This window comes from Dipodomys merriami, unplaced genomic scaffold (assembly GCF_024711535.1).
Source record: "Dipodomys merriami isolate MVZ:Mamm:240054 unplaced genomic scaffold, mDipMer1.0.p SCAF_31, whole genome shotgun sequence".
NCBI lineage: Eukaryota > Metazoa > Chordata > Mammalia > Rodentia > Heteromyidae > Dipodomys > Dipodomys merriami.
The window spans coordinates 9,644,311-9,670,416 of NW_027204604.1; the positions used below are offsets into that span (position 1 = coordinate 9,644,311).

The 26,106-nt window shown below is 50.5% G+C and overlaps 1 protein-coding gene across 3 annotated transcripts in view; it reads right to left on the reverse strand.

The window, feature by feature from the left end:
• Positions 1 to 2,310: 2,310 nt before the first annotated feature.
• Rassf5 (Ras association domain family member 5) overlaps positions 2,311 to 26,106 on the reverse strand; it is a 65,745-nt gene continuing 41,949 nt past the window's right edge. The window contains exons 1-5 of one of the 3 annotated variants that reach the window (XM_070041636.1): positions 24,723 to 25,191; positions 7,925 to 8,032; positions 6,693 to 6,990; positions 6,021 to 6,136; positions 2,311 to 4,733 (exon numbers count right to left, since the gene is read on the reverse strand). In XM_070041636.1, coding sequence (XP_069897737.1) covers positions 4,581 to 4,733; positions 6,021 to 6,136; positions 6,693 to 6,990; positions 7,925 to 8,032; positions 24,723 to 24,839 — 792 coding nt within the window. In that variant the 5' untranslated portion in view covers positions 24,840 to 25,191 and the 3' untranslated portion in view covers positions 2,311 to 4,580. Of the gene's footprint in view, positions 4,734 to 6,020; positions 6,137 to 6,692; positions 6,991 to 7,924; positions 8,033 to 24,722; positions 25,192 to 26,106 lie in introns of those variants that run through there. The other 2 variants (XM_070041637.1, XM_070041639.1) reach the window with 2 other exon arrangements.

Sequence of the window (26,106 nt, forward strand, 5' to 3'; positions counted from 1 at the left end):
TAGGAGGAGGATGAGAACTAAGGATTGAGGTTTGGGGCAGACAAATCTGAGATTCTTATCTCCAATTAGCTAGCAAAAAGCTCGAAGTGGAGGTGTGACTCAAATAATAGAGAACCTTAAGCAGAAAAGGCCAAATAAGACTGAGGCTGATGGGCTGAGAAAGTGGCTTAGTGACAGAGTGCTTGCCTAGTATTCATGAAGCCCCAGGTTTGATTCCTCAGCACCCCTACACAGAAAAACCCAGAAGTGGCGCTGTGGCTCAAGTGGTACAGTGCTAGCCTTGAAAAAAGCTCAGGGATTGTGCCCAGGCCCTGATTCCAAGCTCCAGGACTGGCAAAAAAAAAGAAAGAAGAAGAAAAGTGAGGCTGAGTTTAAGCCCCACTCCAGCACATACACTCAAAAAGAGAATTACACTTTCATAGACTTTTTATTCTTTCTCATTTTGCTTGTTAAATGCTGAGGTAAGAAAGAGGTAAGAAAGGCTTGGAAAGAATCAGTGTCCACAGATGTCACATGTGAGGCCTGGAAAAGAAGAAAAGGATGGGTGTGAAAATGTGTTTGGTGTCTCCTAACTTTTGCTACCAGGTCCAGAACTGGCCTTTTGACTAATCCTCACTAATCCATCTACTGTCATGAACACGTGGAATCTGTAAATTATAGAAATTGGCCCTAAATGGTCCTATTATAACAAAGCTTCTAGACAGCCAGTGATGTGGACTGGGGTGTGCTCAGTAGTAATAAAATCTGGGCTTCCCATGAATTAAAAAAACAACCACCAGATAGCACGCAATGCAAAGTTACTTCACCAACACCATCTGTGTTGTGCAATTGTGGAGGGCTTAGAGGCTCTGAGAGGTTGTCTTGTCTTGTTAATCCTTGCTGAAGACATAAAGCCGGTAAGTACTGGGGCTGGATCCCACTAGAGTAAAGGTGCATCTCATTAACTCTCTCTGCTCTGACAAGAGTGCTGTCAAGACCTATGCTTCCAATGGTGTTTCCTGTAATGGTGACACATTTGCACTGAATCATTTCTCCCCAGCCCTGAACAGCACGGAGATGTGTGAGAGTCAGCATAGAATCTGACTGTATGGTAGATCTGTGTTAAGCCAAGTGATCTATATCAAGGTCAAACTTACCACTATGAACATATTAACCCTAGGCTGTGTTCAATGAAAAGCTGAAACTGCTTTGTTTCTGTATTTTGGCAAAGTCATCGAAAGGAATACTTCTTGGAGGTCTAGGTAGACCGTTGTTACAGGTGCGAATCGAAATTGGGTAATTTTAACCACGTGTGGTGGATAGGGAGTTCTCTCTTACAGGGAACTCTGGAGAGCCTCTGGACCCAAGGGCCCTGTTCATTGCACAGTACATGATCAACCCTGGAAGACAGGCACAAACTTTTTAATAACTTTTTTGTGGGTTCAGTATTTGGATTTTAACTCAGGGCATCACACCATTGCTTAGCTTTTTCGTAGAGCAAGTAGAGCCATGCCCCCACCTCCAGCGTTTTTGCTGGTTAATTGGAGATAAAAGTCTTGGCTTTGTCTGCCCAGGCAGGCTTTGAGCTGCAATCCTTAGATCTCAGCCTTCTGAGTAGCTAGGATGACAGGGGTGAGCCACCAGTTCCCAACTTTAATAACTTTTATGTGGCAATTTTTTGTGATTATGGAGATAGTCCTTTGCTAGAAGCCAGGATACCTAAATGAGAGGACTATCCTTTAATTTCTCTGTCTTCCTTCATGTGAAATGATCTTAAATTTTCAAAGATACACCCCTACCATTCATTCATTTATTGGTGGCAGTTACGAAGCTTCAAATCAGGGCCTAGGTGCTGTCCCTGAGCTTTTGTGTTTAAGGCTAGCATTCTATCAGTTAAGCCATAGCTCCACTTCCTGTTTTCTAGTAGTTAATTGGAGATAAGAGTCTCACAGACTTTCCTGCCCAGGCTGGCTTTGAACCAAGATCCTCAGATCTTAGTTTCCTGAGTAGTAGGGTTACAGGCATGAGCCACTGGTGCCTGGCTCTATCTTAATTTTTACATCATTCCAGAAATAAAAGAACAACTGCTTACCTCAGTAGTCTGTCCTGAGATTTCACCCTCCTTAGCTCCTGCTTTTTTCTAACTCACTGTTCCTACAGCATGTCCTGTCTCTCCATATCAGGACCATTTTCTCCCAAGCACTGGGACAGTAGCCTTCATTCCTTTGCCTCCTGGCAAAAGTACCTGTTCTTGTCATCTGTGTGTCAGCTTTGTCCCCAATCCAGTTTCCCTAAGATGATAAAGTTCAAGGAAGACATCGCCACCGGGAATCATTTTTACAACAAGCTTTTATTACTTTTTTTTAAAACTCATATGAGAAAGACATTTAAAAAGAAAAGATCCGTAAAACACAAAATATATCCACACACACACACACGCGCGCGTACACACACACACACACACACACAGCAACACAACCAAGGAAGGCACTACCAGCAGTTATGCCCACCCCTGGGAGGGAATTCTACACTTGCTTCCCAGAGGCTCAGACCTCGGCCTAGGTCCTGGGTCTAACTGTGCTTTAACGTCTGCATTTTCCCATAATTTTCTTATTTCATAAACACGTTTTATTTCTCTCTTTATATATAGCTATATGCTTCTATGTATATATATAGATAGATAGATAGATATGTACACGACTTTCTTCCAAAAAAATAAACTAGCTATCCCTGTGCGGGGAAGCCCTCAGCAGCACTGGCAGCGGGGGTGCGGAGCCATGCCTTCTTGGGTTAGACATGCAGGACAAGGGCGAAGGCCAGCAGCTCCCGGCCACACACAGCACGGGGACACAGAGGGGCGTCCTTCAGGGAGGGAAGTGCTAAGGCTGAGAAAGAGATGGCAGGTAAGCAGGGGGCTGTGGCTTGTACCATCCTTTAGAGTTGCTAGCTTGGGTTGCTTTTGTAGCTCTGAAGACAGCACAGTTTGGGTGATGAGGGATCAGCATTCCTCTGGGATCAGGAGGAGCAGAGGGGACTCAGCCTGGGAGAGGGAGGGAACTTCTAAAGCTACATGAAGAAGCTTGGGCTCCAGGTCCCCAGGGTGGCCCTGGGAAGGTAAAGGACAGCAAAGCAATGGTCTCTGGGGGCTGGATTGGAACACCGGCCCTGCTTTGAAAATGACAAGTCCTTCTCTGTCCAAATTGGAGTGTCTTTGCAGTCCTGGCTACTTGCTGGAATTGTCTGGCTAATTTAAGTTTGAATCTTATGTCCAGAGTCAGGAGTCGGGTCCTTCCTGTGCATGGGTGTCTGATAATACTTCTGGGAAGTTCTAGCCCCGGAACCTAGATGGGAAGAAGTGGAGTGAGGGCTCCCGTGGCCTGGTCTCTCAGACAGCCACTGGCCACTTCCTGGCAGGAATAAGCCAGTAGCAGAACTTCAAGCACCCAAACCCTGCTCTGTCTCTTCTTTCTCTGTAAACAAAAAGGCACTGAGGTCAATGTGGAGGCCGGGGCGGGTAGGCCTCACTCAGCAGAAAGGGCTCCAAGCTGGCCAAGTTGGAGGATCCTCTGTAATGAAGGCCACTCCTTGGGCAGCACCTGAAGATCCCAGCATCCTTGTGGGAGAAGAAAGGCAGTGCCGGAGGTCATGGGGAGACCAGGGCAACACACACCTCCACTCTCTAACTGAGGACAGCCTGGACAGGTTTCCCTGCGGTGCTGTTTTGGCTGCTTCTTAACTGCCTGACTTCCTGGTTCCACAGGAGACTTTTAATGGTGAATGGCTGATTTCCCTTTGGTGGGAACACATGAGGATGATGACTATAGAATTTAGATTTGTAACTTAAACACGAACTGCTATTGGCAATGATGTGACTCAGTACCACACATGCGCAGGTGAACGCCTTTGGATTTACATATGCACAGTCTCTCCGGCGTCAGGGCCTGGGCCGGGGCCAGAGCAGCCTGTGGCTTCTCTGGAAATCTCTGAGCCAACCTCACCTTTGGTCCCCCCACCCGACCCCCCTGAGCATCCCAGACCAGTGACTGGACCCATTTCCCTTAAGTGTGACTCGTTGGCACTACAGGGAAGGGGACAGCTCTTTTACAAGCCTCATCCTAGAGGCTCAGCTCAGATGTTACTAAAGAGATATGCTACAATGTCTGACTCATAAATAAAGGTACTGGTGGTGACAAATAAAGAGAAACTGAAGAATCAAAGCCAGAGGAAGAACACAGAGTTCCGAACCCTTTTTTCCTTTCCTTTTGTCGTTCACCGACTGGTGTGCTAAGATTCCAGTTTGGTGACCAGAGAGGCCACTATTTGGTTTGTCGAAGGCTTGCAGATGGAGAGGAGATGATGGACACTGTGTATTTCACACAAGTACTGATCACTGGCAGAGGGGCATTGAGGGGTGGGTAAGGATCAGCCCCTACACAAACACTTGTCCACGGAAGCAACTTCGTGCCACGTCTGAAACTGCTGGGCGGGCACAAATGTACCCACCAGAGGTGTCCTGAGAAAAGTGTCTGTTGCAAAATAATAATTAATAATAAAAATAAATCTGGGAGGGGGGGTACAGGGAGGAGAGGAAGCAAGACTGGTTACCCAGGTTTGCCCTGGGATTCTCTTAAGGCCTCCTCCAGTTTCTGTCTGAACTTGTCATACTTCTTCTGTACTTGCTGGATTTTGTCCTGCTCCTCCTTTTCCAAGATTGTTAGGAAGTTCTGGAGCTCAGGGATGGAGAAGGCATCCCACTGTGAGGGGCGAGGGAGATTGAGGAGGAAACACAGGAAGAAATGGGTTAGAGCCCTGCCGCCATCTTCACGCAGCTCACATGAGTGGTTCATACATGCTCTGCCACTGCCTAGCGCGTGCCATGGATGGAGCTTGGGTGGACCAAGTCTCAGGATGCTGATGTTGGGGCCAGGTCACCTCTCACCAGCTATGTGACTTTGAACACTTAAACTACCCTCTGGGCCTACTTCCTCCGGTGGGCTGAGGGGGCCTCTGTCTGTGCTGGCAGAGCAGAGGCGGCAGGGCACTCTATGGTGGGCCTCCGTTCTGGCTTGTACAGAAGGGACCAGGCTCCTCAGGGCAGAAAACAAGTCTGACTTCTCTCAGCCTGACCCAGGAGCAAAGGTCCCAATGGGGCCAACGAATGAGACTCCTGAGCACTGTCTGGGTGTGAAGAAGTTCATCTGGTCTAATCACCATTCTACCTAGATGAGAGACTTGGGGTCCGCAGGGGAAGGTGGCCAACCCTAAGTTAAGGAGCTGGTGGCAGGAGAATGCAAACTAGGACTAAACTCAGGTCTCTGAACTCCTAGGCCCATGATCTTCCCATAGGACCAGCAGTGTTCACACCCATCCAGTAGAATCCATTTTCCAAACAAGCTCTTCCATAGCTTGAAGAGACTGGGCTGATGGGAGCCGCGCTGCCCTAGCACTGGGGACAGAGCCCTGCCAGCCCTACATCTCCTCTAAATCTCCATCACCAAGCACCTAGGCCCTCCATTAAACTGAGACCCGTGGCCTCCTCCATCTGTCGCTCCTCAAAGGCTTCACCCTCCAAGGCTCTAGGGGGCACCAATCTGGTTTCACCCCATTTGTGCCATAAGACCAGATATTAGTTAGCTTCACTGGGGGAAGGAAATCGGTGTTCTAAGAACAGGAAAGACAAATGTCATTTCCTAGTGAAACTCAGAGGTGGAGCTTGCTAAGCAAAAAGAGCTTGCGCCTGAACACAGGGAGTTTCTCGTCCTCTCTACCTTTAGTGTTCAGAACCAGCACACAAACTCTTTTCTTCCCATAGGCTTTGCCAGGCACAGGCTGTGACTTGTTCCCCCTGGGGGCTGACAATCCTGGCTTACATGCCAAGCCTCTGGCCCAACACGCTGCCCAGCCCAGCTCTCCAGCAGTCCTTTTGCTGCTGCCGCCGCTGCTGCCTCATGGCTCCTGCCTACAGTGGGCAGTTCGGATGCCCACTTGTGCCCACCCAGTGGCCCCTGAGGGCTGGTCTTGTGCAAAGCCTGCAGACCTACCTCAACCTCTCCAGTTTCATTCTCCTTTAGCACAAAACTGAGGACATCAGTGTCGGGCCCGGCAAGCAGGCGCAGGTAGAGGGGGCAGTCGGCAATGGAGAGCTTCTGGAAGAGTACTGCAAACCAAGAAAAGGGGCTGGGCACTCATCTCAGAAGAGAAGGAAGAGGAGGAGGAGGAGGCGTTGGTGACAGATGGGGCTAGAGCTGGGTGGGACAGGATTGGGAAGGGCAGAGGTGGGGCTGGAAGTGGACCTACATGAACCAAGCAAGAGCAGATAGGGCAGGTGTGTCTGTAGCTAGATGGCAGAGCACTTGCCTAACACGCGTGAGGCCTTCGGCTCCAGCCCTAGCCCCACTGGGAGAATCTTTTATCTTGGTGTTTCCATGTACGTCATTTCCCAAAAGATAAGTAGTGGTGGGCAGATGCCACCCCTCCCCAGAGGAGGAAACAGGAGCTCAGGGTGAGGCTTTCCTGTGCAGGCAGAGTTAGGGGGACAACAGAGGGCGAGAGCTGCACAAACTACGTCCCTGGCTCTTCTGTGGCTCTGAATGACCATGCAGACAGTTGGGTTCCTGGTGCACAGAAGCCCGCTCTTTCCACCCACCCAGGGCTGGCAGGGGTTTTAGTGGAGAGTCACGGAGGGTAGTTTCTGGCTGGGAGGTCTCTCCTACCTTGACCATCCTTGTGGATCCGCTTAAAAAGTGCAAACTTCTGGGGATTGTCCACCACCATGAACTTCTTGAGCAGCCCCTGAATGACCTCGCTGACCGTCGTGGTGCTGCTGATATGCAGCTGCTTGATGGCATCCAGCGGTAGATAGAAGGATGTCCGTTTGTCCGTGGTGGCCGCCAAGTTCACTTCCTTGATGGCGTCGTAGATGGACTGGGGTCCGATGCCGGCAGGCACCGTCACTGGCCGTCGAAGTTTCAAATGCACTTTGATGAAACCTGTGTAGGTGCCATCTTCGCTCTGCAAGTGGGAGGCACTGGATGGGCTCAGACCCATCTTGCACAACTGTGTCTACCATTTCCCTAGGGGCACCCCAGCCACCACCACCCCCATCTCCCTGAGGTCCTGTCTGCCAGCGTAGGATGCTGGAAGGAAAGGGACACCTTCCTCTCCCCATGGACCAGAGAAAGTCCACAGTCCATCTCCCAGGGAGGTCTAGTGGGGCTGCCACAGTTTCCTTCAGGAAACCAGGCAGATACCAATCGCCTGTGGTGAATTCTCACTCTTACAGGAAAGGTCTGCAGTGGCCTATTATTTTTGCATCTCCACAACAGGGAGGAGCAAGAAAACTCTAGAATAATGTCCAGAGATCCAGCCCAAAGAGTTTGCGGCGTTTAAGATAAATTTGGGCCTATTGGTGACAAGGTTTTCTGGCACAGGATTTTCTTCACCTTTGGGTGAAGCCCCAAAATGCCAGTTGCTGCCAGTCACCAGCAGAGGGCAGGCTTCTACTATCTGCTCCTCACTGGAGATGGCCTTTCTGAACCTGTGCAGGTCTGCAGCCCACACCCATATGTGTACCCAGCAATCTAATGGGAAGGAAGAGGCCTTTGGGCAACATGGGGTCCTTGGTCATTGTTTGTCATTTATTCCCACCAAGATCTCTGACATCTGGGCACAAATATTCCTATTTTCGCATTACAGTGCCAGAGAGGTGAAGAGTTTCCCAAAGTCAAAAGGGAAAACATGAATGGAATAGATATGGGATCTGGATCTTATTCTAAAGCCCATTCTATTTCCCTCATGCCCACCAGGCTGGGGAACCTTCCATGACCCCTGAGGTCTCCAGAAGCCCTGAGAAGTGGGAAGGCCCTGTAAGGGTGTAGCCTGGGAATGCAGAGGATCACACAGCCAGGAAGGGGCAGAGTGGGCAGAGGGGGCGGCTGCTGCTCACCAGCTTCATGCCCAGGCAGTTCTTCTCCCGGCTATTGTAGCTGTCAATCTTCTGCTTGATCTCCTGCAGCGTGGGCGGGCGCTGAGTCTCCACCGGCTGGCAGACATTCTGCACAGACACAGAAGGGGGTGGGGTGGTGGTGGAGGTGAATGGTGGGACCGGAATGGCCACACCTCCCAGAGACCTCTCTCACCAAGGAAGGAGCAAACTGCAAGAGTGGGAACAATGAGGCCAGCTGCCCGGGGAAAGCCCAGGTACTGGCCACAAAGCCTGGTGAATGGGGAGAACCGCATTTGCTCACAGAGGATAATATATTACCTACCGCTCACAAGTGCTCATTACCCCCTCTGTACAAATGAGACCAAATATGCCCAGTTCCCCAGTCAGGAAGGCAGGTTTCCAGATGCTGTGGAAGTTACAAAGAAAGACAAGCTGTGATCTGTCTGCTTGAGGAAGCCACAGTCAAGCTCAACATACAAGTGGGTACACTTAGTGCCAGCAAAAGCCGATAGAGATGATGACAGGAAGTGGAGGTGTGGCTCACGTGACAGCCTTGAGTGAAAATGCCAAGGGAGAGTGTGAGGCTCTGAGTTCAAGCCCCAGTACCTGCACACAAAAAGGAAGGAGAAGGGGAGAGGAGGGGAGGGAGGAGTCGGGGAAGGGCAGGGGAGGGAAGGAAAGGAAGAATGTTCCCAGACCCAGGGAACAAGGACATACAGGCCCCAGTTAAGGCCCCATACCACTGGCACATGTACTGTGCATGCAACAAGTGAACGTGTGAACTGGTAGAGAAGGTGACAGTTGAGACTAACGTTCTCTGCTGGGGCAGGGACAACCAGCCAATACTGAGCGCCTCCTCTGTGTCAAGTACTCGGCATACGGGATCTCATTTAGACTTTGAAGGATAATCCAATAACCCCCATTTACAGGTGCTCATTACCAAGACAGAGCTTGCCTAATTCCCCTGTCAAGATGTGCAGAACTGAGCAGAAACCCAGGTCTATCCAGTTGGACTCTTCTGATGACATCGTGATTCCTTCTCCCCCTCCATTCTCCAGCTCTCCTCTCCCTAGCCTTAGAGGACAAGTTGAAGTTGGAGGTCAGTGCTGGTCACACTAGAGAAAGCAACTTTGTCCCTCAGCTAACTCTGGATGTCGCTCAGGTTCATTGTCACTCTTTCCCCGCTTGGTCTTTCGGTGGCCCTGTGCGGCTGGGAGCTGCTTGCTCAAAACCCACCGGGAATTCACCCCCATCTCAGGAATCCGGCAGACTCAGGCACACGTGGAGTCTGCTTTGGCAAATGAGGAAACGGAGCCCCACAGAGGGAGGGCTCTCACACCACCTGACACCTGCCCGAGGGCCCGTGGGCCTGGCCAGGGAATTTCCCAAGGGCCCTGACACTACATCACCACCCAAACACAACAGGGCACCCGCCACAGAGCTCATCCCCGACCTTCAGCCAGCCTGTCGGTGGAACATGCGTCATTGTAGAATAGCACACCACCGCTTCCTCCACCACTTTCCAGTCCCACAGAGGCCATAAAATGTCAGGCCCCCATGGCTGCCCAGAGGAGTGAGTGTATCCGGGGTCGGTCCATGGCTCTGGCCTCTCATCCCTCCACTCAGAGGTGAGGTGACATTCTTGTTCTGTCACATCATCTTTCCCCGCCCTGTCTGCTCCCTCTGTCCTCTTCCTCTAGGGCTCCCGACAGGACCAGTCTGTGCCAGGCTTTCCCCTATTTCTTCCCTTACATTCTCCTTAGAGTAGACTTACAGATCACAAAACTAAAGCCCAAAGAAGAGCAGATTCATAGCCGTGTTCCAATGCTAGTGCCCAGCCAAGCAGGGACGGGAATGGAGCCCACCCTCTCAGTTGGTCATGTGACTACCTCCTGCTGGAGGGGCTGGCCCACCCCTCCCATGACAGTGCCTGGAACTCCAAGCTGCGGAGCTGAGGTGCACAGCTGCTAAACCAAGCCCTACAAGTCAGCTCCTCTGAGCAGTGGCTCAGAATCCAGAGGCCCAAGGACGCAGGGAATCCTGTAAAAATGACATGGCAGGACCTAACTTCGGGAATGGGATGAGCTGTCAGGACACTCCACCATCTTCTTTCTGGGTGCCTATTTAGGTGTCTGTAGAAGACCACCCCAGGGAGCAGGCCTTCGACACATGTCCTGTGTGTGTCAGGTGATTTCACCAAGTGTGTGAATCTCAGACTGTCTTCATCTGCTATCAATGTGTGAATCCAGGGATCCTCAAAATGAAGACCTTCATTTGACTTAATTCCTCTCCAACCCCTGACCTCCCATCAGCCACGCGTATCTCCACAGACCAGACATGCCTGCTGTGGCTTATCCTGCCTTCCCTCTGGAAGCTTCCAGTCAGAACAACCAGCTGTCTGGTCGCTGTTACGTACTACGTTCAGCCCATCTTCAAGGCTCACAGGCTGCCTCTGCTCAGGAGTTAAGGCGTATCTCGTACTCATCTCCAAACAACAGAAACAAAAAGAGCTAAGTGGTAGAAGGAAAGCAGCAGGCACCTCTGGAAGCGCTCTCCGTCTCCAACCAAGCTACAGTCATTTCTGTTTAGACAAGGCAGCTGTGTTGAGGCCCTTGTAGGCCACTCTTCCCTGGTTTGGAATCAGCCAGTAATAGAGCTGCCTCATTCTTGAGTTTCTTTCTTCTTCCTGTTCCCCTTTTTGTCATCAGATAAACCCATCTGTTTTCTTCCTTCCCCAGAACAAACCTGGGGAAGTGACGTAAGTTGCCACGGGCATGTCCGCCTTCTAGCCAGGCACCGAGGATAACAGCCCTGACCTCACCCTGTGGAAGTCTGGGATTGCCAGGAGCTCTGTGTGTGGCTGACAGGCACGATGAACCTCACACTGGAATGTCAGCGCCCAGTGTAGGATGGCTGCTGCCCACACTGAATCTGCCAGACAAGTCTGCCCCACGGGCTGAATGAATCACCTCCTGAAGTAGGCCAACCAGCACGCCCCCACCAAGTGCTCACTCATCTTCTTCCTGCCCAAGAGCGGTACAGAACCCAGACCAGCAGTTCTTAAACTTGCCTGTACAATGGAGTCATCTGAGGATCTCTAGAAACACGGTCATCTGGGCTTTGTCCCCAGAGATGACCGATCTGGGATGCAGCCGGGGTATAGGGATTAAAAAAAAATTCTCCCAGGTGATTGCAACATTGCTTGCAGCATCTGAGAATTTGGAGAGACTCCCCAAGTTATTCTGTCCAGCTGGGGTGTTCATGCTGGGTGCCAATGGATGCACACTGCCTGGAAAGTTTACCTTAAAGGTAAACACTACCATGTAAACAAGATCAATGCTGCGGTACTCTTCCAAGGGCCAAGGCAAAGACCCTGATTTCTATGCACCTGCCAGATTCTCCAGGCCTCTGAGTGAAGGATTCATCTCTCTGCCCATGGGTACTAAGCTAGAAACTAAGCAGATAGCATTTTGTCTCTTGGGGTTGTCCCAGATAGACAGAATGGGGAATTCTGTTATGGTTCAACAAATGCAGGCACAGGTGCATGAGGAGGTCTCTCCTGAGAGTTTACACATCTCGGTGCATCTAGCATGGAATCCATCCATCGGCTCCGATTAAGCTGCCAGCACTGGTAGCAGATGGCTGAGCTGTTCCCAATCCACCCATCTTGTCCAGGGCACTGGTGAAAAATGGTTTTATCTCACATTTCATGAGCCATGGAAAAAGCTGTGTGTCCTCTCGGCTTTCTTGAAGTTACTGGAATACAGTCAAGTGAAAGGATTGGGGGGTACTATGGTAAGAACAGAAATGGCCCTCTCCCCACCCCAAAGAGCAGTTCTTTAAGATTTCTAGTCAAATCATATTTTTATTATCTTTAGGTAGTTGTACAAAAGAGTTTCCATGCAACAAATCAGTTTATAAATACAGTGCTTTTTTTTCTTTTGGTGCCAGTCCTGGGGCTTGCTCTCAGGACATGGGTGCTGTCTTTTCAGAGTTTTTATGCCAAGGCTAATGCTTTACCACTTGAGTCACAGCTCCACTTTTGGCTTTCTGGTGGTTCACTGAAGAGTCTCACAGACTTTCCTGCCTGAGCTGTCTTGAACCATGATCCTCAGATCGCAACCTCCTGAGTAGCTAGGATGACAGGTGTGAGCCACTAGGGGTCCAACATCTTGATCAATGTCGTCACAGCCAAAGACTCAACAATAAATAAGGAGAGCCATTCCCTTGACATCCAGGACCTGTTTCACAGCGGATTTGCCCTAAATCAAGTTTTTCCTTTTTGTTTTCTTTAAGGCAACAGCAACCAGACACTGGCTGATTCTGCATACTGATCAATGACATGTTAAGTCTTAATTTGAGCCACTGGGGAGTGACCAAGTGCTCTCAGGATAGCTCAGAGAAAGTTCTGTGGCTTCTAATCCTTGGGTGGGAACACAGCAGCCCAAATGGGTCCCCAGAAAGAGAAGTGGGCAAAGGAGACTGTGGGCAGCACCCCCAGTACTGAACCTGCCACACACATTCATACCCACTCAGTACTGACCCAAATCACATAAACCTCACTTTGCCAGTGTCTTCTTCTGGCCTGCTTCTTTCATCATGTCACCCTTCTGCTCATCTGAAGTCCCTTCATTGGGTAAGGCCCCCTGACCTCTCCATGCATCAGCAGAGAGGACATTGATGACCATGCAGGTAATGACAGTGATCTATCATCACCACGAATTCTGTGCCGTGCACTGTCCTACTCAGGCTGCATTAGTTCATCTGACCTTCACAGCAAATGTATACAGAATGTCACTACTATTGTGTTCATTTTACAGTCTAGAAAATTGAGGCATAGTAAGATCAGAGTTAGCTACTACTGTCCCACCCAGCCCTTAAGTATGTATCTACTTACATTAACCTCACAGCAGACCATCAGGGATGGTTCTTCTTCCCAGCTATCCTGACCTACATTGTGCCTTTTCTATTTCTTCTATTCCCAATGTACTACATACACTCAGCATGAAGTAGACAATAACCAGCTATTCAAGAACCTTCAACAAAGCTGGGTGCTAGTAACTTACGCCTGTAATCCTACTACTCAGGAGCCTGAGATCCCAAGTATCCAGTTCCAAGGCCCTCTCAGCAGAACACTTCACTAAACTCTATCTCCAAAACAACCAGTGAAAAGCAGGACTGGAAATATGGTTCAATGGCAGAGTACCAACTTGACAAGTGAGGCTCTGAGTCCAATGCCCAGTACCACCCAAACAAACAAACAAACAAAAACCACAATGATCTTCCATTGTCTGCAGTGGGAAGTCTTACTTTCTCCTAGGAACTGCAGCTAGCTTTGGATTTCAATTTAGTCTGAGTTCTGTGGGAGAAACAGACACACCTGTTCTGTCCATCATGGTACCCTACAGTTTAGCTCCAGCTGAGCACACAGTGGATGTGAAGATAGAATCAAATGAGACCTTGGGTACAAAAGCATTTAGGAAATTATCCAACCCATCCAAAGGCATGCGGTGTTACTGTTATCCCAGGAAACAGGTCCCTTCCCCTGAGCTAACTTCCAGTCTCTCTTTCCTTGAGTATCTATTCTAGATTGCCCATGTGCCCAGAGTTCCTTTATTCCTTTTGCTACACCCCTAACTGGCAGTGGTAGGGTGTCAGTCTTGAGTGAAAAAGCTAAGCAAAATTGTGAAGCCCTGAGTTCAAACGCATGCGCGCACGTGCGCACGCACACACACACACACACACATACACACACACAGGCTGGACAGAAAACTAATCAACGGTATTTGTGCATCTCAAAAGTGGCTACAGGCAGGGCAGCGTGGCTCTCCCAGTTCTCCTTGCCTTAAGGAGTCTGGCCCACAGACACCAGTGCGCTCTGCACGGTCACCTGCATGGTCTCTGTCGCCTGGGGTACAGTTCCCACTTCTCCTTGTAGCTTCCCAGTGAACCTTCTCCAGCCCACAGCAATCTCCTTTCAACTCTGCTCTCCAACGATATCAGATCTGTGACATCTTAATTCCCAAGTGGAGGCAGGCGGATAGAGTTGTCTCCTGTCCCTTTCTTTCTCCTGAGTCATACATTTTCTCACAACTCTGGTTAATGGACCTCTGTAACTTCACTCTTACTTAATGGATGCATTCCGCAAGCAGACAAAGGTGTGATGGTTACAGCGGAGTTATTCTCTGTGCTCTTCCAGTGAGGAGGCCGCCAGGCTGGCAGAGATGAGCATGCAGGGAGGGGGATTGGCTGGGCTCCCTCAGCCGCTCAGGGGTTCACTCTCAAACACAGTCCAAAGCTGACATGCCTCTTGCAGCACAGCTGAAAACTACCACATGCCACTCTGCAGCGGCTTGCTAATGGTAAGCCCAGATTGCCAGAACCACGGAGGTGCTGTGAGTCAGAGCCTGTATGGCTACCCTGGTATCTAATTACCTATATGCTCTGATTGTTTAAAGATGGTTTCACATATGTTAATCCCATCTCTCTCCCCAGAGAGAGACAAGCCTTTGTCTGCTGCTTAAACTGACGTTTAATTAAAATGCTACAAATCTTCACTCTTCCTCTTATACAACTTGCCCAACGTCTTCCTTCTGCTCATCCGAAGTCCCTGCTGTGGGTTTAAGGCCTCCCTGACCACTGCAGCCCATCAGTGGCAGCAATGGTAAGTATGATGAGGAAGGCAGATTTTTGTCTGATGCTTACACCCAGGTTCTGGGCTCAGCTATGCACTGCGCCATCCCCTCCCCCCATCCAAAGGAGGTGTAAGATTAATCCTGTGGACTGGATGGCCGGAAAACCCTGAGCGGTTCCCAGCCCAAGGCCCCTTAGCTATCAGACAACCCAGTCCAGGAGCACCATACACTGGTCTGTATCCACAAAGAACATGCGGCTGGGAAGCACTTCAGGTTTTGACTAGAAATCAGCCTTGAGGCCTACCTCCGCAGCTTTCCAGTGAGAACAACGACAAGACCATCAAATGACCTGTGACCTACAGCAAGTCTCTTCCCCTCACAGCACCTCGGCTTCCTCATCTGTGAAATCATGAAGTGATACCAAAGAAACTCTCAGGCCTCCCTGATGGCCTAAGATCGAACACATAAGATAGGGTGGCTTTTCTGTGGCTTCTTCCTCTTCCTTTCAGAGAATTGGGTGTGGGGCTGGGGGCCACGGAGAGCAGCTGGGCCTGCCTGAATTACAGTAAGAAGCACAGGTCCAAAGGAACGTGAAGTTTGGCACCAACTTCCACAACTGCTTTTCTCACCACTGGCCTTTCCTCTCTACAGCACGGCCTCATCTTAGCCACACTTAAATAGGTCTATACCTTTTCTCACTTCGCTTATCTCAAGAAAACAAAACAAGAGTACCCCCGGAAGCCAGTTGCCATGAGCCTTTACCACATTTCCTCTTTCTCAGCTCTTAGCAAATCTGCCAGCAACAAGCTCACCGTTCAGTAGAAGACTTGCTCAAACCTAAGCCAGAGACATAGCCCTTGGGGATATCCTGACTGGTACCAAGGCCCTCCAGACCCCAACACCTGGGGGTTCATTTGGGCCTGTCTTAAATGTGAACCTTGAGGCATGGGCAAGACACAATCTATCTGAGCTAGGCCTCGCGTGCCCTCTCAATGTTTATGCCAAAATCAGAGATCATGGGTCCCCACAGGGCTGCCCCTCAAGAACTAAAGGCAGCCGGGCGCTGGTGGCTCACGCCTGTAATCCTAGCTACTCAGGAGGCTGAGATCTGAGGATCACGGTTCAAAGCCAGCCCAGGCAGGAGAGACTGTGAGACTCCTATCTCCAATAAACCACCAGAAAACCGGAAGTGGCGCTGTAGCTCAAGTGGTAGAGTGCTCGCCTTGAGCTGAAGAGCTGAGGGACAGTGCCCAGGCCCAGAGTTCAAGCCCCACGACTGACAAAAAAAAAAAAAAAGAACTAAAGGCACAGGCCAGAAAGGTCCATTCCTACAAGTCTTTCTTTGGACCTGTGTGATGACCACCTATCCCCCTGCCAAAATAATGACTGGCAGTTCCAAACTGTTCTCCAATAGGCTGTCTGTCTGCAACAGAGCAAAGAAGAGGCCTCGGTATGTGAGCAGCTCTCGTAGGGCCTGAAGGCAGGAAAGAGAAACGGGAAGGAAATTGCAGTCCCCAAAGGATGATGCAGAGCAGGTTCTCAATGGGGAGATCAGTCAGCAGTAACTGATTGAATTGCCTCTAGGCTGAGGACCCAGAAAGGCACCTGGGGAGGTGACACAGGTCGGGTGTGGTCCTGTGCTTGGGAACTTATCTGTCAGTCACCCGAGGAGGGGGAGATAGCTGCTTGTTACAGCACAGCACACCATCTGGGACAAAAAGCTCCAGTGGCTTTGAGGTAGCCCAGATCAGTTTCCTGTGACAAAGCTCACCTTGGCACATGCCTCAGAGTGCCAACTTGTCCTGGGCCTGGCCACAGAGGCCCCACTCTTTGAAGTGGCCATTGCTATTGCTATTCAGGCCAGTAGCTGCATGCCAGAGGCCCAGATAGCACTGTGAAGTGAGGCATCAGGGACTCAGATGCTATCCCTGCCCAGCCTCGCTGTGATGAGAGCCACCAACTGCCAGGCACTGCCTCTGAGGCTGTCAGAGCTGCAGTCTCATCGAATCCCCTCAATAACTCAATGAGGAGCCCAGAGTCTCTCCTCTTTACCTGGAGACCCCACCTCCCACGTGCTCCTGGGTTGTTTTTTGCAGGCCAGCCACTGTTCTGTGCATTGGAGCAAGTCGGTCTCACAGAGACTCAGATGCCCATTTGTATGTTTGCTGTGGAGAGTAAGCAGTATTTCACACTCACCCACAAGTGCTTTGCCTGGTGTAAGGACAAAGGGAAGCTGGTGAATGGGGACGGACCGGGTGTGGAAATCCTCCTGCCTTTAACCTCCATCCCAGATGGGCTATTCACCCAGAGCCACACCATGATTTTCCCAAGTCCTGAGTATGGGTGCCACAGGCCTTTTCCTCCTCACACACACAAAACTATGCAGAAAGCCATACTTTATGATCACACTAGTGTAAGCACAAATATATTAATATCCTATGTTAAAACAACCTAGACAACACAGCAAGACACAGGCAGTTAATCTATCAATCAATCGGCCAATCAATCAGTGGAAGGATGGATAAATAGGATTCTATTATAGATCTTATATCTGACAAAGGACCGATACCCAGAATATATAAACAACTCTTGCTATTTAACCACAAAAACATGAACAGTCTTCCTAAAACTGGACAAAGTAATTAAGAGGACATTTCTTTATAGAAAATCTATAAATAGTCAATAAGCACATGAAAAGACACTCAACATCACTAGTGTTTAGGGAAATGAAAATGAAAACCATAATGAAACAATACTTCCTACCCATTAAGCTGATGAGCATTAAAATGTACTGATTTCATGGTGGGAAACTATGCTTAGGAATATGAAAATGAAGAAATCACTGTGGAAAACAACATGGTAATTCCTCAAAAGCTTTAATATAGAATTACCATATAAACCAGCAACTTCATTCCTGGACATATATCCAAAAGAAACAGAAAGATAGAACGTATCAATGGTCATGGCATTATCGTTCACAATAGCCAAAGGCTGGAAGCAGCCAGTGCCCCTGACGGAGGAATGGATTCACAATGTGTGGTGTAGATGACACAGTGGAATATGATTTGGTCCTTAAAAAGAAGGCAATTCTAACGTGTGCTGTAAACATGGGTGAACCTTGAAAGCGAAATAAGCCAGATCCAGGAGGACAAACACCATTGTGATTCCACTTAGAGGCCCTCAGAATAGTCGAGCTGATAAGAGAAAGAAAATGGAAGGTGGAGCTGGGGGCCGGGGGAAGGAGATGTGGGAGTTACTGTTTAATAGCTAAAGAATTTCAAGTTGGGAAGATAAAAAAAAGTTGTGGGGATGGAAGCTGGGATTCAGGGGGAGGGCAGGGGCTCAGCCTTCTTTCCTGGGATCAGGCTTCCTTTTTAGAGGTGAGCCCGCCTCTGGGAATAGCTCCCTGCATGGCAGGGGCTGAGGCTCCATGAAGGATCAGATCATTCACTGGTGGTAAGTGTGGAGGTGAGGGCGTGGGGTCTGATGGTGAGCGAGTCCTAAGTGCCCAGCATACCCATACTTGCTAGGAAGAGGGTGGTTTAGATATTGTGTCAGCAGCCAGGATGCCAGCCTGCCCTGCCTGCTAGAGAGAACCTTAGCCTAAAAGCCCACTTCTGCCTACCTCTTCTCTGCACTCCGGCTCCAGCGGGTGCTTCTGCAGCCAGGTACTTGAAGACAATTCGTAACACTGAAATGTGTCCTAGTTAGATATGAAGTAAGCTGGGATTCTTTGTGTGTATGTGTGTGTGCGTGTGTGCGCGCACACGTGCGTGCACATGTGACTGATCACTGTGTCATAAAGGCCCAGGGGTAGGGCAGTTGATTTTCTTTGTCCCCTGAATGGCAAAGCACCCTAGCCTCAGTGACTGTGAGATGTATATGGCTGACACTGTATTGCATTTGGGAGCCATGCTGTCGGCCTCAACTACCGAAAGAATTCTGGAAAGGGGCAGCATGCTTGGTGTGGAAAAGTGCTGCCATTGGACAACTGGGGTCCGAAGATCCACTGTGTGCCCTGGGCACATTCCTTGCCGGGCTCCTGTGCCTCACTGTTACTTGGACACAATAAGCATACTGGGCCTGTCGTCCCCAACCTGCCAGTCCCCATGGTTGGGAGGGAGGCAGGATGAAATTTGTCCAGTGAGGCTCTCCCGCCTCCTCCCACAGGCTCCTTGGCTCCCACCACCCTCAGAAGCCTCACTTGAGGAAAGGCCATGCTGTCTGCTGCCAGCAGGTGCCAGGGCTGGTTGCTTAGAGACTTAGCCTTGCCCGTCCCATCCTCCAGGACAAACAGCTGAACAATGAGATGGGTGGAGGAGCTGTCGACATTTGGCAAGTCGTCCTTATGTTTTTCTGCTCTCTCGGTGGGATCTTTTTTCTTGTCAGATTTACTGGGAAAATTCATTTATCCCACATCCAGCATCTCAGCAAGCTTCCCTGGAAAACCATCCTGAGATCAACTTGCAGAAGCCCTTTAGTCTTGGCTCCTGTGGACCCCAGGGAGCACTGTCATGGCTCCTGGTTATGGAGACAGTAGCTCCAAGCCAGCTTCCTCCTTCATCAACATGCTGAAGCCACGGGGTGGTAAGAGTGGAGGCTCTGTCTTATCCATCTCCATATCCTCTACCTGTGCTCAGAAACACAAGGTTTTGCCTGGGCTGGTGACTGGAAGGGTTTGGAGAAGAGAGCAGTTAGAGTCCCACTCCGGAAGTGATAGGTGTTGGGGGAGACCTTGGGGGTACCAGAGGTCAGTGCCCTGGAAGTCATGTGAAAGATACTCAGGAAGAAGGAGGATGCAAAGCAGTTGGGTAACTTACTAGAAGAACTCAAGAGAGGGCTGAGGACCCCCGAGAGAGACCGGCAGAGGACAGGAAAGCCCACCGGCATAGGCAACACTGAGGAGGCCGGGAGGGCCATGGGAACAGGCAAGAAGAAGGTTTTGAAGGCCGGAGGACCAGGATGGGGCAGAGTCAGGAGGAAAAGTCAGCTGTAAGCAAAGGACATGAGTTGGTTGTGAGAATAATAACTATTAAGTATCTGTATAATAACATCAGATATAAATATGTAATCATGTTATATATAAATGTTATATATTAATATATAAATATTAGGTACTTGCACAGTAGAGACCTCCAGTGGGCTATGGAAAATTCAGTTTGAGAGCTCAGAAGACAGGAAGCTAGGGAGATGGGTAGAGGGCTGCGAAGCACAAAGCTCAGCACATGGTCAGAAGCTGAAAGCTATGAATCAGCCACTTGTAGCTTTCCTCCCATGCAGGTGGCCAGCGCGGCCATTTGAACCACACCAATGGGTGCTACAGAGACCCAGAGAAATACTAAGTAAGAGTTGTCTATCACCACAGTCTGCTTCTTTTCTCATTTGGTCTCATTGCTGGACTTCATTTCTCAGCTTCCCTTACAGTTAGATGTGGTCATGTGACTGAGTTCTGGCCAATTGCACACTGGCATGAGACACACATGATTTCTTGGCTCTTGTTACCCTAACTCTCTACCTGCCAATTTAATTTTCTTAGTGCACTCGTTGACTGAACATTGGAGGTTGCTTATCACAATAATTTAGCACATCTCGGTTGTGCAAGATGCGAGAGAGAGAGAGAGAGAGAGAGAGAGAGAGAGAGAGAGAGAGAGAGAGAGAGAGGATGGCACGAGGGCTGGGAGAGATTCTACATTGTGACTGTGGACTTGGCACCACATGGGGTGGGAAGGAATGGGGCTCATCATCTTATGCGGCTGACACATTCTCATGGAAAAGCCAGGCTGGGACAGGCTACAGGAGGGTGGAGTGGAGACCACAGCCTTCAATGGAAGGTGCCTGCAGGAAGAACCGCGGGGCATAGTCTTGGGCAGGGAAAGACGCTTCGACAGCACAGTAAAACAGTTCAATGGTCCAGCAGCTCTGAGACTCCTGTGTTATTTTCACTGCTCTGCATTTGGAGCTAGCTTATTTTTAGTATTTTTTTCTCATGCCAAGTTGGTCAGGGGCAAGTATTCAGCCAGAGGTCTGGGTATGTTTGCATCTGACAGAAAGAGAAGGGGAGAGGAAGGGGGGAGGAGGGGTTCCCTGACTGGACCCAGGGCCATCAAGGCTGGTGTTGTCCACAAGGCTTCTCTAGGGAGGAGATGGCAGATCAAGCAAGAAGAGATGGGAGAAGCGGGAGACAGAACAGGGAGTAATACAGTCCCTGAGTGTTTAGACCCACTCTCTACTGTCATCTTCCTTGAAAAGAAGGAATGCAAAGTTGTCAAGATAGTCCAGAGTGGGCCTGGGAGTGGGAGTGTGTTCCACTTGTGCTTAAGTATAGATCCTAACCATAAAAATAGCCAACTTTCCATTTCCACATCTACAAAGACAAGCGCATCTGAGGAAGAGTCCCCAGCAAGAGAGATTTTTATCTAGCAAACCCTTCCCATTTGAGGATAGACACCAAGAGCTTTTGATTGATTAAAGCTGCAAGGTTAGCTATCAGGAGGACCAATGTTTAAGGTCATCCTGGACCAAAGTTATTGTGACTGTCATCTCAACAAACAAGCTGGGCATGGTGGTAAACACCTGCAATTCCAACTTACATCGGAGGCAAAGGTAGGAGGACTGAGGAACAAGGCTGCCCTTAGACAAAAAAAAAAAAAAAAAAAAAAAATAAGTGCAAGACCCTTACTTGAAAAATAAACCAAAAGGAGCTAAGGTATGTCCTAAGTGGCAGAGCACCAGCCTAGCAATCACAAGGCCCTGAGTTCAAACCCTGGTACTGCCAAAATAAAGAGAAAGGTTATTAAGGTTACACTGACCACCCACTAGTGTGTCTCGTGGGACAGGGGGAGAACAGGGACTTTCTAAGACCTTATCTAGCTTGCAGTGTTTGGGGCCTTTCCCTTCTGTAGAAGGCTCTGAGAGTACAAAGCCTGGCATTCGTTTTGGTCACCCACAGAGTAAGAGATTAAGAGAAAAAAAAGAACATTCCACAAGGATTCAGGGATGGGTGTTGGCTCAGGTGCCATCTAACTGGATGTGTGGCCTGTGAAGTCCTTCCACCTCTCTGACCTCAGTTTCTCTATCTATCAAGGGAGGCATCTGACACTCTATGAGAAGCAGACTTGGTGTGCCTCCAAATCTCGGGGTGACTCCAGATTCCTGGGGTTCCAGAGCATGCCTGAACAACGCAGCGTGTTAGAGGAGGAATATTGTGTGTGCACCTTACTGAGAATGCACGGGCCACGCTGCTGAGCCCACAGAAGGCTCTCCTCCAAACCAGCAGCTGCCCCACTTTGACACACCTGTGGTGAGTGTGCTCAGTCAGCGGGAAGAACCTGACAGCACTGCCTGGGCCTCCTGACACTGCCTCGCATGACTCAAAACCAGCTCCCCGTGCCCCCATCCCCCCCCAAACAAAGCACACTGCCCCAGGATGCTGCTATGTTCTGGGGCCCAAGACCTGGTTCTCCTTCCTCTCTTGCTGTCTCGCGAGGCTTCAGATGGGTACCTCCAGCCTATGAAGCTGGGAGGCCTTCTCAACCTTGTCCACCTCCCGCCAAAAGGGACAGAGAGGTCCCCGGGGAGCAGTGAGGGACAGCTGCGGGTGGTGGCACAGAACCAGCAGTTAAGGCTTTTCCCAACCAGGCCCAGCTGAGCAGCAGACAGGTTGTTCTGACAGGGCTATTTATAGAAGCATCTCAGCCTTTCCCAAAGGGAGCCTCAGTCTCTCAGCGACCAGGAAACACATAAGCTCCTTTCCTTGGAGACAGGAAAAAGAAAATTCTCTTGGCCCAGAGGCAATCTGTTTGAGTAGGAGAGAGACATTGTTAGAGGTCAGGAGATGGCCAGTAGATTTTGAAACTCATTCTTGAGTGACCAGAGGGGAGAAGAGAGCTGGAAAATGTTATTGAAAGAAAGAACAAAACTCACTAAAAACGAAGAATGAACATTCCTCTGCTCTTAAAGCAGCTACGCACACCTATTCAGAGTCTACACTGTCTTCTGTCAGCCCAGCCCAACTCCAGGGCTTGGACCCCTAGGCCTGCCCCTCGCTGGAACACTTGGTGCCAGAGGAAAACTGTCCCTGACCACAGTCCTGAAGGTCTAGGTCAGTTTCTTCTCATACTATGTTCTTGACCTGGGTAAAGGCCAAGGGTAGAGGGGTCATGTCCACCTCCCCTTTCTTCTCTGGGGCATCAGTGTCATATTGCCCCCTTTGTCCTTGATAAGGTGAGTTTCTTCACTTTTCTTTTGTGAGTATGTGGTACTAGGGCTTGAACTCGGGACCTGAGTGCTGTCCCTTAGCTTTCCTACCATACCTCCATGTCTGGCTTTTTAGTGGTTAACTGGAGAAAAGAGTCTCACAGGCTTTATTGCCCAGACTAAATTTCAACTGTGATCTTCAGATATCAGCCTCCTGAATAGATAGGAAGATGACTTTCTTAAAAGGCTTTCCTGTCTTTGGTAAGCTCACAGGATCTGGACAATGAGGAAGGGAGACACGCAGAAGGCTCCAGATGTGATGGATTCAGAACACAAACAGAGTTCCTGTGGGGACCAAACCAAAGTCAGATCTAGAGGAGTTGTGACACTTAGAGGAAGAATGAAAAAGAAAGCTTTGGAACAAGTCATTCCCCGCTGCCAACCCAGTCTTGGCATACTTTCTTGTAAGGATATTTCTGTTTCTCCCAAGAATATAAGAGACATCACCCCTTACAACTGCCAAATAAGAGCTTTCCAGTGCCACTTCTAATTATGCAAAATTCTCGTTCCCTGGGACGAAGGACTTACAGCCTGGCTAGCTATGAGAGGCAAGCTTTAGCAGCTAAACTTTGTTTTAATAGCAGGAACCATTTCTTCCCTGGGCAGCAACAAAATTCTCTAGCGCAGTCATTCAAACCCTCAGCTGTATATGAGAATTACCCAGGGAGGTAATCCTGGTGCCCAAGCTGCTCAATGGGCCAACTGAGCTTCCCTCCTTGGGCTTACAATCCTCTTGTCAGGTTCTTCTAAAGCTTCCCACGATTCCAGGGTGTTGCTAAAATTGAGAGCTGCCCTTAGAGGGGGAGAGGTTGACACAATAAGGTAAGAACCCCAAGGGAGTGAGACACTTCCTCTCTGCAGAATGCTAGCTGGAAAAGGGAACCCCTGCCACCCCAAATCAAGTAGCAGTTCAAGGCTCTGTTTTAATCAGTTCCTTCCGAAAGTTTTTAGGCATCTATCAGACCCTAGAACCCGCCTGAAGTTATCACAAGGGTGGCTCTAAGTTAGGCCTGGCGAAGTCTGGGTTAATTCTAGTTGGTATAGCCCTGCTGAATTAATGATGAACCTGACACATACCCGTGAGGGACACACCTGGCTCACTTTGGCCTACTAATACCCCCTTCTGAGGTAACTTCTCTAAGTCCTGGGTTGCAGTCCTCAGGTCTAATTACAACAACAAACAAACACGTTGGCCCTTACCCTCACCATCTTGGAGTGAGTGGCTCAACAGCCAGCTTCCAGAGCTTCGCTAGAGGCTGACACCTTCAAAAACACACGGTACCATCAAGGCTCACACAGGCACACACAGGTTACCGGAGGCCACCAGGGAAGCTAAATCGGTTAATATGACAGTGGTCTAGGCGAGAAGCTTTAGTCTGTTAGGAAAAACACTACCGAGTTCTGCAAAGTTAAACTGCAGGGTAAGTTTTTAAATGGTTTCTGGCCACTTACAAAACGGAAGTCTCAACCTAGAATGTTCATCCTACTCCAGGACTGAGTGCCGTCCTTGCTAGCACTTGAAGCAGGGGATGGGTGTGTGTGGGGAGGGGTGTTGAGTGAGCTCAGCTAACTGCTGGGGCATCCGCGTCGTCACACTGTCCCCTGATCTGTAAGTTACCTCCTCAGGCCCAGGGGACCTGCGGTCATGGGGAAGCCAGGCACCGTCCCCAAATCTTGAGAGCCATTTTGAAAAGGTCTCGGGGACAGGAAATGTTTGAACCAAGGGTGATGGGGGCGGGGGTGGGGGGGGAATGCAGGACCCTGAAGGGCTCCAGATCTAAGCCTGGCTCCCATGTGGCCAGTTCAACATGGTCCCTGGGGCAACTCTCCAACCATGGCTGGACACATGACTTCGCCCGTGTGCCAAGGGCCAAGGTGGAGGGAGGAGAGGCCCTGGGTGCGTTTACCTTTGGAGGTCTGCCCTGCGCGTTCCTGAAAAAGGTGGTCTTGGCGGTGAAGAAGCAATCTTCCAGCTCCTCCTCCAGACTGCAGTACCCGCTACTCATGCTGCTGTCCACCGTCATGGAGGCTGCGGGCGCGGGGTGGGGAGCAAGGCCAGGGTGCGGGGGAGCGCGCGCGAGGCGGGGAATCTCACCCGGGCTCGGCAGCTAAATCGGTCCGGGTCACCGTCACCGGGCAGGGCCGAGCTGCCGGCGATGCCTTCACGGGAGCGGGCGCGGTCCCGGCGGCAGGGTCCCCGGCCTTCCCCGCGCGCGCCCGGCGCCTGCTGCACAGCCTTGGGGTCGGCCCCGGGCGCCCGGCTCGGGCACCTGCGGTTTCATCTCCGCTGCGTCCCGCGTTGCCGGCGGCGCGGCTCAGTCTCGCTCCGCCCGGCCCGCCCGGCGCCCGCCCCGCGCCGCCCCACACCTCCCCCGCGCCCGCGCCTTTCCTGCCCCACGCTGCGCGCTTCGAAGCCACTTCCTCTCGCAGGGTTCCTCAAAGCCCGGCTCGGTGGTCACCGCCCTCTCCGGCCCTCCCCACACTCCCTGGGCGCCAGCGAGCCCCCCCACCCGGGGCGGGAGGGCGGGGACCTCGGGCATCTCTGGTCAGATCTGGGGATGCAGGGATGGGCTGGGGGCGGGATGGGCCATTCCCTCAACCCCCCATGGTGACTCAGGTTCCCCCATGGAGGAAGGCGGTACAAGGTCGGGGCCCCATCCCACCTCCTTCGTTCCAGTCGATTGTCAAAGTCGTTCCACTCTATCCGCACCCCCCTCCCGGCCCCCATTCTCAACCGGGTCAGTCAGTGGTCAGAGAAGCAACGGAGGCGAGGAACGAAACCAGCACCCCACCCCACCCCCCTACCCCGGAGTTTAACTTGAAAAGGTCAAAATCAATGCCGGGCGCTGGTGGCTCAAGCCTGCAATCCTAGCTACTCAGGAGGCTGAGATCTGAGTATGTGAGATTCTTATCTCCAATTACCACCAAAAAGCTGTAAGCGGAGGTATAACTTAAATGGTAGAGCACCGGCCTTGAGCAAGAAAGCCAAGGCAGAGCTGAGTTCAAGCCCCAATAGCGGGGGGGGGGGGGGGGGGGGGAGGGAGGAGAAGGAGAATACTACAGACACTGCAGGATCTCAAAGGCATATGCAAATAATATGCAAAGCGATGCAAGGTTGGCTCAGTCTACCCTCTCACCCACAGAGCTTGGCCTTGGACTTCTGTTACTGGAGAAGGACTGAAGCCACCACCCAGGTTACTTTTGCATTTTCCTAACAGTCCTGCCCACAGGGGTCTTCACCAGATCTCTTTTGTTCTTAGTACCAACTTCAGCTCAGATGAAGGAACTGTC